Source organism: Myripristis murdjan, chromosome 5 (genome assembly GCF_902150065.1).
Source record: "Myripristis murdjan chromosome 5, fMyrMur1.1, whole genome shotgun sequence".
Classification (NCBI taxonomy): Eukaryota; Metazoa; Chordata; class Actinopteri; order Holocentriformes; family Holocentridae; genus Myripristis; species Myripristis murdjan.
In genome coordinates, this window is record NC_043984.1 from 28,697,688 (window position 1) to 28,710,142 (window position 12,455).

The 12,455-nt window shown below is 43.1% G+C and overlaps 1 protein-coding gene across 8 annotated transcripts in view; it reads right to left on the reverse strand.

Annotated features, from left to right (window-relative positions):
• Positions 1 to 12,455, reverse strand: part of itpr1b (inositol 1,4,5-trisphosphate receptor, type 1b) — a 100,155-nt gene that overhangs the window by 17,932 nt on the left and 69,768 nt on the right. For 4 of the 8 annotated variants that reach the window (XM_030050965.1, XM_030050964.1, XM_030050962.1 and 1 more), the window contains 5 exons: positions 11,523 to 11,630; positions 10,738 to 10,930; positions 8,060 to 8,182; positions 2,378 to 2,553; positions 1,106 to 1,270 (listed from right to left, as the gene is read on the reverse strand). In XM_030050965.1, coding sequence (XP_029906825.1) covers positions 1,106 to 1,270; positions 2,378 to 2,553; positions 8,060 to 8,182; positions 10,738 to 10,930; positions 11,523 to 11,630 — 765 coding nt within the window. Of the gene's footprint in view, positions 1 to 1,105; positions 1,271 to 2,377; positions 2,554 to 8,059; positions 8,183 to 10,698; positions 10,931 to 11,522; positions 11,631 to 12,455 lie in introns of all 8 variants that reach the window. The other 4 variants (XM_030050961.1, XM_030050960.1, XM_030050958.1 and 1 more) reach the window with 2 other exon arrangements.

Below are 12,455 nucleotides of genomic sequence, written 5' to 3' on the forward strand. Positions count from 1 at the left end.
AAACCAAGTCAAAAATCTTGGTGTAGTAATGGTAGCAGACCTAAATTTTAACAACCACATTGAGACAATAATAAAATTAATCCATAATCTTAAAAATACAGCGAGAATTAGAGGAGTTATGTCTCCGCAGGACATAGAAAAACTTGTCCACGCATTCATTTTTAGTAGCCTTGACTGTAATGGTGTCTTTACATGCCTCTGTAAAAAATCAGTTAGGGAACTGCAACTAATTCAGAACAGTGCCTCTACAGACGTCACTAAAACTAAGAAAGTGGAGCAAATCACCCCGGTTCTCATACAACTGCACTGGCTTCCTGTGTCTCAGAGGATCGATTTTAAAATAGTGCTGCTGGTTTATAACGTGTTGAATGGTTTAGGCCCATTTCTGCCCTGCTGCTATGTTATGAACCATCCAGACCCCTCAGGTCATCTGGGAGAGGTTTGTTTACAAGGCCAAGGGTCAAAATAAAAAATGGTGAAGCAGCTTGTAGTTCCTATGCCCCATATATCTAGAACAAGCTTCTAGCAGATCTGAGGTCTGCTTCAACTCTCAACTCTCCAACTCTCAAACTGAAGCTTAAAACCTAACTGATTGACAGTACCTTTCATTCTTTATTTTACTTTTATTTAACCGTATCTTTAAATCTTGTTTTTGTGTCCTCTTAAATTTTATGTGAAACACTTTAAATTGCCTTATGTTTGAAAGGTTCTATCCATTAAGAAAACCTTCCTTGCCTTCATGACCAGGCTAAATCTAAATCTTTGTATTCCCTAAGCCACCTTTGTTGCTCCTTCAGCCATTGTTGCTGATCTGAGATTCTGTTCCTGCTATTTCCTGTTTCCCAAGGTTACAATTACCCCTTTCATCTTCATGTGTTTCCACTGGCTTGGAGTGAAAACACATGAATGGTATGAGGCTACAATGAGTACAGAAAAATTTGTATGCAGTGTTGCATTTGGCTGTATTTCCATGTCAAGTCAGTTGGGGTCTCTCACTGTTACCGCTAACTTTTGCGTAAATGCTTGTGCTTTCTTATGTATACAGATATTATATTGTGTGCGTTGGTGTGTGTGTGTGTGTGTGTGTGTGTGTGTGTGAGCTCACCAGCAGGCTGTAAAAGAAGACATGGACAAAGACCCCCAGGCCACAAATGATCAGGTAGAGGAGGTGATACAGGAACTCCACATCCATGATCATGGCTTTGTAGCCCCGCGTGAAGGTTCCCCGGTTCCCCACAAAGCTCATTAGGAAGATGACCTTATTACATAACTGAAGAACAAGGGATACATACAGTAGAAACATCATAGAGACAGAGCAACCATGACAAGATGCCTTAATACATGTTCAAAAAGAGGGGATGGATTTCAAAATGCTCATTGTGCAGAGCACTTAGGGCAGGATTATATCTGCAACTGCATGTCAGATCAGGTCTGATTGATGTGTGCACACGACACTCGCATGCAACCTCTGTGGTCAGAGATGAGATCAGATTTGTTTTCCTGCATAATAAATAAAAAAAAAAAATCATGCACTGTCTGCAAATCATGTTAGCCTTTGCTCTTGATTTTGTGCCTTTTTAGTAACAGAACTCATAACAACTAAACAGTTGTTGAGGAGAGCGCAGCACAAGTTTATGCTCTACACCAATTTCCTCATATTGCTCAGTGCTCTTATGGTCCTCGTGGAGTGGGAAAAATAGTCCTGAGAACACAGACAACACTTGTGGGAATTCATCCCCTCTGGGGTCTTCTCAGACATTGTGTGTGGGGGAAGGGGGGTGGGTGAATAACTTTTGAATGAGGAAATGTATTTTGTACTGTTTTTTTCTGCTACACCACATGCTTTGTTTTCCCCCATCAATCCTTGACTGTCGAACACAAGGAATGCAGAAGCTAACGGGAGGCAACATCAGTTGGGACGTGACATTACTTGCAATATACAGATTGCAGCTTTATGGATGTATGTCCACACACGACTGGGATTCAATACAGGAATGTGAGCCAGGCAACCTAAAACGTGGATTTTGAGATTGGATTTTGATGTGGCCAAGATCCAATCTGAGAGTTTACACATCTGAAAGTCAAAGTGTGCTGGGGTCATCGGATGTGCCAAGTTGCACTGAAAATACAGATGTAACCCTGCCCTTTTACATGACTGTAAACCTACTTAGTTTAATGTGATTGACAACCAAATATCACAGTGGTGTATCCCTGGGACTTGCACCCCAACATGAACCAGCTACAAGTGACACTGAGCCTGAGGCTGAGGTCACAGGAGGCGGCCTCAAAAAAAAATCTTGTCCCCAGAGGCCTGCTTACATACTGAGACACAAATATAAATGCACACCTGCCTATCTGAACATATGAACACACTCACATTGAAAACACCCAGCAGGAGGAGGGTGGGCTCAAGGCCTACAGAGAAGATGAGGCGCAAGATAGTGGAGGCAATGAGTGCCCGGATGCCATGGGGCTGGGGTAAGACGATGACAATAGCCAGGGACACCAGCATGGCCATCCACAGCAGGGCAGACAGATGGGGCTCCAGGGTACCTGCAGGACCGGGGTGGGGGAGTGAAGAGGAGGAGTAAGGACTTGTCTGAGGGACAGGTATAAGCCTATCAAAGTCGATACTGAGCGCTTGTTTCATAGAACCATGGTTATCAAGGCACAAACTGATTCAGTCAGTCAGCAGTCAGGGGTGAGACCTCACTCCTGACCTCAAAGTCCATAATAACTTGCACTTGAGAAATAATTGTCTTCAAACCACGGCTTTTCTGTGCTCTCCACTGAACAATTTATTCGTACCTTAGCTGAAAATTTTCAAACAGGTTCCAAAATTGATGTGATATTAACACCATGAATGCACAGTTTTACAGTACCCAGCAATCGTATGCTGATTATATGTGCTTTTCCTACTTGGGTCTTGGTTCACACAATCAGTTACTCATTCAATCAGTTCGCTGCCATGATAAGAGTGCTTTTTTTAACTAAGGGGGGGATTTCGTTTTTACTTCTCTCATTTCCCTCAAGCTTTAATGTCAGACAAATATGACAGCTTTAAACGTTTTGTGCATAGCATTCATGATATAGCGGTAGGCTGAACAAGGAGGAAGTCAGACAGAGGAACAAGCAGACTTATCCATCAGTTGTAAATAATCTTTTATTGAAGTGCACCATGCATTATCAAAAAAACGGTATCCTCCACGCCTCCTGGAATATCCCCTTTTAGCACTTTCACCCATCAAGCCAACAGTTTTGCCCTGATATGTTCATTAAGGCAAAGCTCTTTGTAGGTCTCTCTCTCTCTCTCTCTCTCTGTGTGCGTGTGTGTGTGTTTGTTTTTACATAACAGCAAGTGTGACGCATCAATCATTATAGCTCAGTGAAGCATTATCATGAGCTCACCAGGCATTAACTCAATGCCAAGTCCGGATCTGCACGTAGTGGAAGGCCAGAATTACTTTGTTAATAATAATTTAACTCCTGTGCGTGTGAACACCTGTGCATTTGTCAAGTTGGAAATGAGATCAGTCAGGTTTTCTGTACTCTGAGACACCAAGGATGATACTTTGACCGCCTCCCGCTGCTCTCCCATCCCCTCCCTTCTGAGGCCTCCTTCTTGCCTCTCTGTGTGGAGATCACATGACAGGTACTCGTTACATAACTCTGGCTGGCTAAAAATACTCTTGGCTCGAGCTAAATTCATGAGGGATGGTCCAACACTGATCCTCGGTTCTGCAGCCTAACAGCCTGCCGGGGTGCTTGGGCTTGGCAGCCAAGCCAGACGCGGCAGCTTGGACGTCACAGACACCTACAGTCTGAGGCCATTCATCTCTCTCTTACTAGCTTACTCTGCAGCGATGAGAGGCTGAGGGACTGACCTATCACTCTTTCCTTACACCAAACCAAATTCAAAGTAGATTTTAGAGTCTTGTGCTTGGCTGCACTGTGCAAAAAGGGAGTTTTAAGTTTAAGTTTTTCTTGTGGTTACTTTATGCCAGCTTCTTCTGTGCTACTCACAGGCAGCACATATTACTGTCTGCTCTTTCTTGCATGGTCACTTTCAGGAAGGCATTTGGGGAAGGAGGCCCTGGCACTGTAAACATGCTGGTCTGGGTTTACCTGACCCCATACAAGGACCTTGTGGGACAGGCTGACTTGGATCAGACCAGTAACCTAGAGAAGGTCTATAGCCTGGGACAACTTAAGCTGCTTATCCTTTGGACTTCAGCACATCTGCCCAATACAGGGCACACTTTCAAATTGTAGCCTTAGCCAAAACAAATAACCTCAAGGAAATATCCACCATCAGTCATGTGAATGAGTCATGCACTTGAAACAATAATGTTTAACGCGATTTTATGGTTAAATTGTGTCTGTGCGCTTCGCCAATGAAGCGCTCTTTTTAAAGCTATGAAAATATCTCTATGTAAAAAATTCATGAAAAGCTTGGCACGCATCGGGCAAAGTTCACTGGAGTGCTCTGGTTTATTTCAGGTTTACAAGCAGTTGGCTTGAACATTAACCACTGACATCTGAGCTCATATGCATCCAGACCAAAGTAAATTGTGTGTGTGTGTGTTTATGTTTCTGTGCATGTGTTAAATATTCACCATTGTACAATAACGGTGGCCGCATATTTGTTTTCTCATTCACATGATAACTCGCTTGATTTGGAAGCCAACATCACTTACCCCATCTCACACTGACTGACATGTCCTGGAATGAACTGCTAAGCTCTCGAGAGACCTTTGACACCGAAAACAACATGCAGGCTTCTAGCACTAAGCTAACAACTTCTTTTTTTCTCCTCTATACAGCGCTGAGGAAGTTCAAACAAAAGCGATCTCACCGCTTGACCCCAGACAGAACAATTGAAAGTTTATGCGAGTCACAATGTGTGTCTTCTCTTTGCAACTCTGCGCTGGAACAATAGAGGCCTTAATGGCTGTGGCTTTTCACATCACCACAAATACTGCCCTCAAGGAGAACTGAGAAAAAAGGAAAGGAATCAGAGACAACAAAACCAACAGAAAACTGAAACTCCACGTAAAAACATGACCAGTTCTGTCAGTCATTCCTTTCCTCACATGCAGGAATCAGTACCATTTATGAGTGTCATTTTTATTAATATCCCTTGAATGATGAGATTCATACTACTGAAGCAATCCGTCTCCCTTTGTGAGCCAGCATCAGACAGATTTTCTTGACCTTAAGTTGTAAATTTGGTACACATGACCAGAAACAGACCGACCAGGGGTTAATAGGTCCAGTCTGGATCCCAGCATGGACCTATTAACCTCTAAGTGAGGTCAAACATGTGCATCCCACCGAGTGGGTGACTTATGTCTGTTTTTATCCAAGCCATTCCTGGTAAAATAATTGTTTTGTGTACACCATTTTTGATCACTGCGCTACTGACTGCACTCAGTACTGGAGAGCTGTCTGAATGCATATTTCTTTACATATTCTATCAACTATATTTAAAAAAAATCACGCAGAAGTCAGTGTTTTTCTGTTTTGGCTTTGTGGCACATAGCTCAAAAAACTGGGGGCTCTCTGCTACTAGCTCCAGTGGCTCTGTGCATGTTCAGGCAGTTTATACATTTTGGCATGAGAGTAATGCTACAATAAAGGTCATGCGATCACCAAAACTGACAAGGTTCCCCTTCTGGGAACCATAAAAGTGCTCACCAGATTTCATGGCAATCTGCCCTATAGATTTGAGAATTTGAGAATTTTTACCTTTTGGGTTAAGGGTGGCACTAGACAGAAAGTTATGGTGTCCCCACTACTGACTGTGTTCACTTCCTGGGAAACATGAGTATACTCAGGAAATGACTTGGCAATGCATCCATTTAGAGATATGTATTAGAGATTAGAGATATGTATTTGGCCTGTGAGTGGTGCTAGAGGAAAGTCCCATAGGGTTAACAAAATCAAGAGGAATCTTCTTTTGTGGAGTACGAGCGCATTTTGTGATGTCTTGTGTGCAAAGGTGAAACTGTGGCCAGATGGTGGCACTAGAGGAGACGCCAAGAGGTCACCAAACCGATATGGTTCACCTCCTGAGGACCATATCGAATACAAGCCAAAATTGTGCCTGAGGGTGGCGCTAGAGGGAATCACCAAAGCTATCAGGGTTCATTCTCTGAGGAGCATGAATGTGTTCGCCAAATTTCATGGCAATCTGCCGAATACATTTTGAAACATGTTGCCTTAGAGTAAAGTGTTGTATGAACAAATGGAGCCAGTGATGCAAAAATGCTTAAAAGTTTTTTTTTTTTTTTTTTTTTTTGTCAGTTATAATTTTGATTTGATCCGAAATCATAAATTCTAACTCATCATTTTTTCTCTCTCACAATGCTCCAATCAGACTTTAAAATAGCCACAATGTAGCAATGTAGTTTGGATGTTAGTGTGTTAGTGTGTAGCAGTGAGGCTGCAGCTCAAACATAGTTGACTTTTCAACTGTAATTTAACTTGCAAGACTTTGTTAGCTGACTAAATTTAATTGTCATTTCTCCGGTCATGCCTCCAGCACTGTTTATACTTAGATGGAGGCTGTTCAGAGTTGTAAAGGATGGTTTGTTGGACATTACGCAAGAGTGAAATTAAATAAGGCCTGATCCGCCCTGTTACCAGGCAGGTGTCACTTTCCACCGTATACCAAACACCACAGTCAGTGTCACAGTGTTGTGTTTCCTGTTAGCAAATCTGGCATTATGTGGAGACCACAGCATACGAGTCTGCAATCAAACAAACACACACACACACACACACACACACACACACACACACACACACACACACACACACACCAGAGTCACCTAATTAATACAAGTGATAAATATTGAGGAGAGGACGAGTCAAAGCCAGAGCCAGTGAAAGAATGAGATTGGGAATCTGGTGACCTGCTTATCAGATTCAATCAATTTTGTATAGCTGTTTTGATACAAACAAACGTAACACAAAGTGGTTCACACAATAAAAAAAAAAAAAAAAAATACTCCCCATCCACACACACATAAAAAACAACACAAAACATAACAAAAAAAAAAAAAAAAACTTTAGTAAAGTACCGAATAAAAACAGGAAGTTGGGAAATGCTATGACAAATCTCAGTAATTTACAGTGTGATGTGTCAATGCTAAGATCCGAAAAGGTGTCAGTAAACAGGTCAGGACCTAATTGAGAGCAGATCTGACTGGGACCTTTGGTGAAGGTATTGAATTCGAGATCCTACCCGTCAGCTAGGATTTCTTTCTCATGACACCTCTAGTTGTGGTGAAACTCACTTTGGTTTGGGGAGGTGTGAGGCTACACCCAAACCACAGGCACTGGGAGGATAGACTGTTCTACAGAAATAAGTAATAATATTACAGAATGACAAAAAAACTGCCTGAGTGACTCTTCAATCAGGGCCGGTCTGCTAAAAGCCCAACTCAGACTGCTATTGTTATTGTTTGACATGTCCAGAAAGTGTCATCTTGACGCATATATACAATCTCACTATAGCAGTGGATATAGCAACATTCCACTTAGTCATTTAGTAAGCTGCATGAATTGGATTATATAAAATCTACTACTGTGGAAAAAAAAACTCCTGTAATCTGTGTAAACAGGCTGCAGGCAAAGTAATCCTCAATATGAGCAATTCAGCATGAGTCTGTCAACTGACTAAGATCTTACAGTTTGGCAGTATGGAATGAAATCACAAGACCTATGGGAAGGGAGAAAGATTAACAGTACTGACCCAGTTTCCTCTCTTATTCAGCATTTCAGCACAAGTTTGCGGCAATGTGTAATATTTACTGTAATGCCTTCTGCTCAACCCCTTTCTTTGTATGAACAGTCCCTGTTTGTGCCACTTGGTCCCATTTCCTGTTTTGTAATAGTCACACTCACTGCATTAACCACATCACACATACGCAGAGATCATGATCTGGCCCGCTTAAACTTAACACAGTCTGCTGATTCTTCACGTGGGGAGGGGCTGAAGGGAGGGGAGGGAGGGAGGCGGAGGTTGAAAAGGTGAAGTTGTTGGCTGACTGACCTCCGCGGACACCCTCCAGAGGGTAGAAGAAGGCCACGAGCAGGTTCATGAGCACGGCCAGGTTGAAGGAGATGCTGCTCCAGAAGGACATGTTCCTGGAGCACCAGTAGAGGATGGGCTGGGCTGGAGGAGAGAGAGGTGAAGCAGGGTGGCAAGGTCATTGTACTGTCATTCAAAACAAAGAGCAATGTAGCACTCAGATATCATGCATTCAGCTCTACATTTCCTGTGCAATAATACATGAGATAGCATTCCTCCAACAATGTCACAGAACACATCGCCTTAAAGGAAAACAAAAACACATGGTGACTGATCATTGTTTCACACCAAAGAGTAAATGTAAATGTTCTGTCCCCTAAACGAATTAGAAAATAATCTGATGGTATGATTTACTCAAAGTTAGTAGTTAGTAGATCTTCCAAGATAGTACAAAAATCCCCGTGCCACGTGTCTTCGCATTTTTCTCCACGGCACAGACAGCTTTTAGTTTTAAAACAGATTGTGGTCTTCGCCGTTTACCAGCTATGATGTCAGCTCATAACCATAAAGCCATAAAGACGTGGTGAATTTGGAGTGAAAGACAATTTAACCGAGGGGAGTTGAAACAAATGCGATGTGTGTGTGGCTTTAAGTACCATGTAAACAACCAAAATTGCACACAAAGGATGAGACAACTGTAACTGAAGGGTAAAATTCAGGCAAAACCTAAACCGACTGTTTCAAAAGATGCAACATCAACTGTCATGCACATTTTACATGCACTACACGATTTACAGATTTAGGACAACAGTCATTACGCATGTACGCACATGAACATGCATGCATACACTTATGCGTGTGTGCATGCATGTGCACTCACACATCACACACACACACAAACACACACACACACACACACACAGCCTACAAAGACAGTGGTCAGGAGATCAGTGTCACGGCTGATGCTATTTTTGAGCCAGGCTGTTCATTAGAAAAGAAGAAGTGAGGGTGGGGACTTTTAGAAACAGAAGTCACCACATTCATAAGTGGTGGTGAGCAGCAACGGAACAACATTGTCTCCGGCTGTGCTGATTCATTCAGATAAGAGAGAGGCAGCGCTGTCACGTGTTGACATAGTATACACAGACCACCTTCTGCAGGCCTGGCCAAGGGACAGGACACAACATGCTCCCATTAAGGAGACAAAGAGAGCAGTCACACTTAACTGCACTGGCTGAGGGGGAGGGAGGTGGGGGGGTCAATGGGGACGTGCCCTGCTGGGGGAGAAGCTAGAATAGGGTTTGAGTCTGGACCACAAGGGGATGTGACATTTGTGAAAAAAAGGTTAAATCGAGGAGTACTCATTATGAGAATACGCTTTGCAATTTCACTTCACATGACTCTCTTGCAACAGCTAATTAAGATTTGTTCCTCTTCTCAACACATGGCTGCCACTGTGCCACATGGTGCAAAGAGACCTATTTATCCTATGTTTGGCTCTTTCTCCTCCCAATTACACACCTGTGGCACGGTGCTGCCCTGCAAGCTCCCTATCTCTGCTACCTTGACTACATTTCTCCCCAGCAGTGCCATGCCAAAAGTAAAGAATGCTAGACTACTAGACTGAAAGTGACCTCAAAATGGCGGGTAGTTGGTGCGACCTGGGCTGTCCCATTAATCCCATTAAGATTGGGGACAGTCTTTGGGGCGTCCTGGTTACATAGTTGGCTAAGGCACACATCTAGGTTTGAATAATCTAGGTTTGAAACAAGCCCAGGGCCTTTGTCACATCATCGCCCTCTTTTGTTCCCATCCTTCCTGTCTATCTAGACTGACTGCACAATAAAGTAAAAATACCAGAATATAGTAGTAGCTCCGCTGCTCACCTATCTAACTGCATGTCTCTTACTCAAGACCAAATGGTCCACTCTCCTTCAGTCTAGGACCAAACAGGTCTGTAGGCAGATAGCTATGTAAAGTCATGTGTTCTGCTCAGAGTAGAAAACATGTCATGCCAATTGTGTCCTTCTTCTACAGTGAGGAAATAAAAATAACAATAATGCAAAGGCTAAGAAGACCACATGTAGCCAAACTGGCTGGGTTCAGTCCTACCAAACCATTTTCTCCTGTCTCTCTCTCCTACTTTTGTGATCCTCTGTGATTCCCCTGCGTTTTCAAAGAAAGACTGAGAAACGACTTGCCTTGCTCCTTTAAAAATATGCAGACGCAAAAAAGTACAGTAGTTGTGTGTACATTCCAGAGAGAGCAAATGCTTTTGTTTGGGCTTGCAGCATGTGCAAAGTGAACACACCTACCATGCTAAGAATACACCAAGTCACAGTCACATACCTGGCATCATTCTCTTTTGAGTGGAAAACATTTCATTTCAACTTTATAGAGCATATAATCTCCGCCCATCTTAGCCTTTAGTTATTAAACTTATACTATAGTCTAATTTAAATAAGTTGATAAATTGCTTATCGAGGTTTACATGCCGTTCTCCCTTCCATCTCTCCAGGCTTCAGAGTTAAAGAAAGGAGAGTATACAGTATATGTGTGTGTCCCATACAGGGAGGATCTTTAGTGGCCTGGAGGGATGCCAGGAGAAGAGGCGTGTAAAGCATCTACTAAAAGATAGAGAAGTAGGGAGAAGGACGCACAGGGAACTGTGTTTGCGTTACCAGTAGCCTCTTGAGTACCTCGCAGCTTCTTCTGCCAGTTCATCTCATTGAAGAGGTCCTCAGAGCGCAGGAAGAAGTCATTGATCTTGCTGCCTTGCTCATCCCGCTCTGTGGTGTAGTAGACACGCAGCTTGGACTCTTGGGTGAGGAACTCGCAGATGTTGGGCACGGGAAAGACTATCTGCTCCATGGTGCGATCCTGCCGCACAATCTGGACACAACCACAGCAGCAGCCACCCATCACACACCCGCTGTCACTGGGGTGGGCAGATAACCCAAGGCCTTGCATTGACTTTAATAAGGTTCTATAAGGTCTACAGTGTTTATATATTATGTGCAGCTAAGGTGCTTCATAAAGTGGTCTCACTGGTTACTTGGCATTGGTATAAAAATTGTTTTGCAGTAACAATAGCAGGGATGTTTGCTTTGCAAAGGTGGCTGATAATCTGAGCCAATAACTTCTTGCTTCAAAGTTCTGAAAACTGTAAACAACCAGCATTCTTTCTCGTCTTTGAACACACACCGGAGAACGTGCAAACATGCCAAGGGTGCTTGTCATCATGACAAAGTACAATATGAAACTCAAAGGCAGGCCAAGAAAAACACTATCACATGCCTATGGTCAACACCAATGCCAAAAGACATGTTGCAATCCTCTCCAGTTAATGTGTGAGCGGTATAATGATCTCAGAGAGTGTAAATGCAAACCATTTCACTTAAAAAAGGGATATAAAACAACATAGGAAAGCAGGGACATATACAAAATGACACGGTCCAGTTGCGGCAAGGGCAGAAAAACTGACCTCAATCTGAGCTGTGTGTTTGGCATAGAACTCCAGAGCCTCGTCACCTTCCCCGTAGGTGCCACCTGGCTTCAGCATAGCCTGCAGCTCCTTGTTGTGACGGGCTAACTGAAATGACCATCAAATCAATGATGAGCAGATCACTGGGCGAAAATCACCAGCTTCAACAAGCAGAAAGATTTTTCTCCCTGTCAGACAGGTTTGCAAAGAGTTTCACTTGGCATGTGCAAAACTAAGACAATTTAACCTTGTGGGTATTTTACAGGAAGGTACAGCACATGCTTCTTTTGTGTCTTTAGACGCAAGATGCATAGTTCATTCATCCACGAGGCTGTAGGGCGTGATGGCTCTGGACTGACAATGTATGTTATGTAACTATAATTATTGTTAACCTAGATCATGGCTTGAAGAGACTATTGAGCAGCATACAGCCTCAGGGTTGAAAAAGAGTATATGAACACAGTGTGGCCGGTCTCTGATATAACATGCCTTTAGGAGCCATAGGAAATGGCACATAGACTAAGAGTGACATAAGAGTGACAATAACAGCCACTGAAAATCTATTGTCCATGTATGTTATGTGGCCATGAACCTGTTGCGGCATTTGCTCATGGGTGTGGCTTTGTCTAGAGCTTAACTCGGGTCCAAATCTTCAAGCCCGACCTGGACTTTGTCTGAAAAAGTTCTGTCCAAACCCAACCCAAACCTGAAAGATAACAGCTTTTTCATAGCCTGAACCCAACTGGGGCCCAAAATAGGCATTAATTATTTTTGCTGCTAGACAATGATGTCACACTTTTTCCCCCCTCATAATCCTACCGGCTGTGATACAGTTTTTAACGGAGAGGATGGCGGAGTCTCATTCCCAGAGAGGCAGGAATCATCAGGAATCAAGAGGACTGACTGCTATAAAACAGGTTACTGCCTATAACA